This window comes from Chenopodium quinoa, unplaced genomic scaffold (assembly GCF_001683475.1).
Source record: "Chenopodium quinoa cultivar QQ74 unplaced genomic scaffold, ASM168347v1, whole genome shotgun sequence".
Lineage (NCBI taxonomy): Eukaryota > Viridiplantae > Streptophyta > Magnoliopsida > Caryophyllales > Amaranthaceae > Chenopodium > Chenopodium quinoa.
The window spans coordinates 3,656,428-3,658,664 of NW_018744080.1; the positions used below are offsets into that span (position 1 = coordinate 3,656,428).

General features: G+C 38.3%; 1 protein-coding gene across 1 annotated transcript; it reads left to right on the top strand.

The window, feature by feature from the left end:
- The first annotated feature begins 208 nt into the window (after window positions 1-208).
- LOC110691535 (zeatin O-glucosyltransferase-like) lies at window positions 209-1,863 on the top strand. Its single transcript, XM_021868470.1, has one exon. The coding sequence runs from the start codon at window positions 252-254 to the stop codon at window positions 1,665-1,667; it is 1,416 nt and encodes a 471-aa protein (XP_021724162.1). The 5' UTR covers window positions 209-251; the 3' UTR covers window positions 1,668-1,863.
- The last annotated feature ends 374 nt before the right edge of the window (window positions 1,864-2,237 follow it).

Consider the following 2,237-nt stretch of genomic DNA (forward strand, 5'->3'; position numbering starts at 1 on the left):
AAAAAAAAGAAAGCGACTATCAATTTTTTTCACATGTATAAATTATGATAACAACTACCAAAATAAAATTATAAAACACAATGTTAAACCTTCTTACCTGCATTTTGGACTCATTAAGACCGCGTAATTGCTGTCTGCTGGCTGCTGTTGAACACATCAAGACAAACCACTTTGTGTGCTGTCCAAGTTGTAAACACTATAAAACTACATTCCTCCAACTCCAAGTTCAGCCACCCAAAATTTGAGCCAAAATGGATAACCAAAATAACCCAAAACAACTTTCTCAAGTTGCAGTGGTGATGATACCACTTCCAGCACAAAGCCATCTCAACCAACTCCTTCATCTCTCTCAAGTCATTACCTCCAATGGAATACAAGTCCACTTTGCTGGATCGGCGAGCCACAATCGCCAAGCAAAGCTCCGTCTCCATGGTTGGGACAAACAAAGTTTAGCTAAAATCACTTTCCAGGACTTCCAACTCCCTCCTTATGAAACCTCACCTCCTGTTCCTTCAAACATCGGCCATGCTATTCCTTTTCCAACACATTTTTATCCCCTTTTCGAAGCTGCTACGCATCTTCATGAACCTGTTTCTCAACTCTTACAGCAACTCTCAACTATGTTCAGGAGAATCATTGTTATTCATGATATAATGATGGCTTCTGTGGTCCAAGATGTAAAATCCATCCCAAATGCTGAGTCCTACAGTTTGCTTCCCATTTCTTCTTTTTCCTATTTCTTAAGTGTCTGGAAAAGAATAGCTGACAAACCTTTTCAGTTAGATTTAGAAGATATCCCAAATTGCATTCCCTCCAGTGAAGGGTTCACTACACCAGAGATTGATAGATTTGTTGCTAAGCAATTCGAATATTTGGGAATAGAGTCCGGAATTATCTACAACACTTCAAGAGCAATAGAAGGCAGATATGTCGAACTGTTGGAGAAGTTATCATCAAATTCTGAGAAAAAACATTTTGTACTTGGACCTTTTAATCCAGTGGAATTGAAAAACGATAGTGGATCACAGAGACATCAATGCTTAGAATGGCTGGATGAACAAGAGAAAGATTCTGTGATATACATATCTTTTGGATCATCAACATCACTGAGCTACGAGCAAATCATGGAATTGGCAATAGGGTTGGAAAGGAGCGGGCAGAAGTTTGTTTGGGTACTTAGAAACTCGGATACAGGTAACATCTTTGCAGAAGGTGAAGTAAGGAGGCCTCAACTACCCGAAGGATTTGAAGACAGAATGAAAAACAGAGGAATCGTGGTAAGAGACTGGGCACCCCAGCTAGAAATTCTAGCCCATCCGTCAACAGGTGGATTCATGAGCCACTGCGGGTGGAACTCAATCATTGAGAGTATCAGCATGGGGGTGCCCCTCGCGGCATGGCCTATGCACTCTGAGCAGCCTATGAACGCTCTATTGGTAACAGATGTTTTAAAAGCAGGTACATTAGTGAGGGATTGGGAACAGCGTGCTCAGTTAGTAACATCAACCACGATAGAGAATGCTGTCAAAACATTGATGGCTACGAAGGAAGGAGAAAAAATGAGAGAAAGAGCTGTAAAACTGGGTGAAGCTGTTCAAGAATCACTTGCTAAAGGTGGGGCAACTCAGTTAGAAATGGATTCTTTCATTGCTCATATTACAAGATGACCTATCTATGAATAAACTTACATTGCTTGATAGGTTTCAATTCACATTAGTACTCTTTAAGGAAATTGTATCAATTTTTTCATGCAATAACTTTCTCGTGTTTCTAGGGAACTTTACTTCGATTGTAAGATCTGAAACTAAAATGAGAAATTCAGTGTTGTAGCCTCAAAATAAAATGAGAAAGCCAATTTTACAAGGGAAGCAACAAGTCAATAACCAACCACACAACCTAGATCACCAACAACAGAAACAAGAACATAAAATCAGCCACTCATCCATGGCAAACAACATTAAGAGGGTATTTAAATGAAATGGTATTTATAACGTAAGGTATGATATATCCATCAAAAGACAAATATAATCAACTATATTTTTTGTTTATTCATGAACAACTAGCTATTTTTGTTGGGTTATTCTCTCCAAATCAAAGTTAAGTAATACTCTCTCCGTCTCCGAAAGAATGACCCATTTGGGTTGATTACGCGAGTATTAAGAAAGTTAAATAAAAAGAAGTAAAAGTATATTGAAAAGATAAATTTACATGGGGTTTGTAAAAAAATAGAGAGAGAA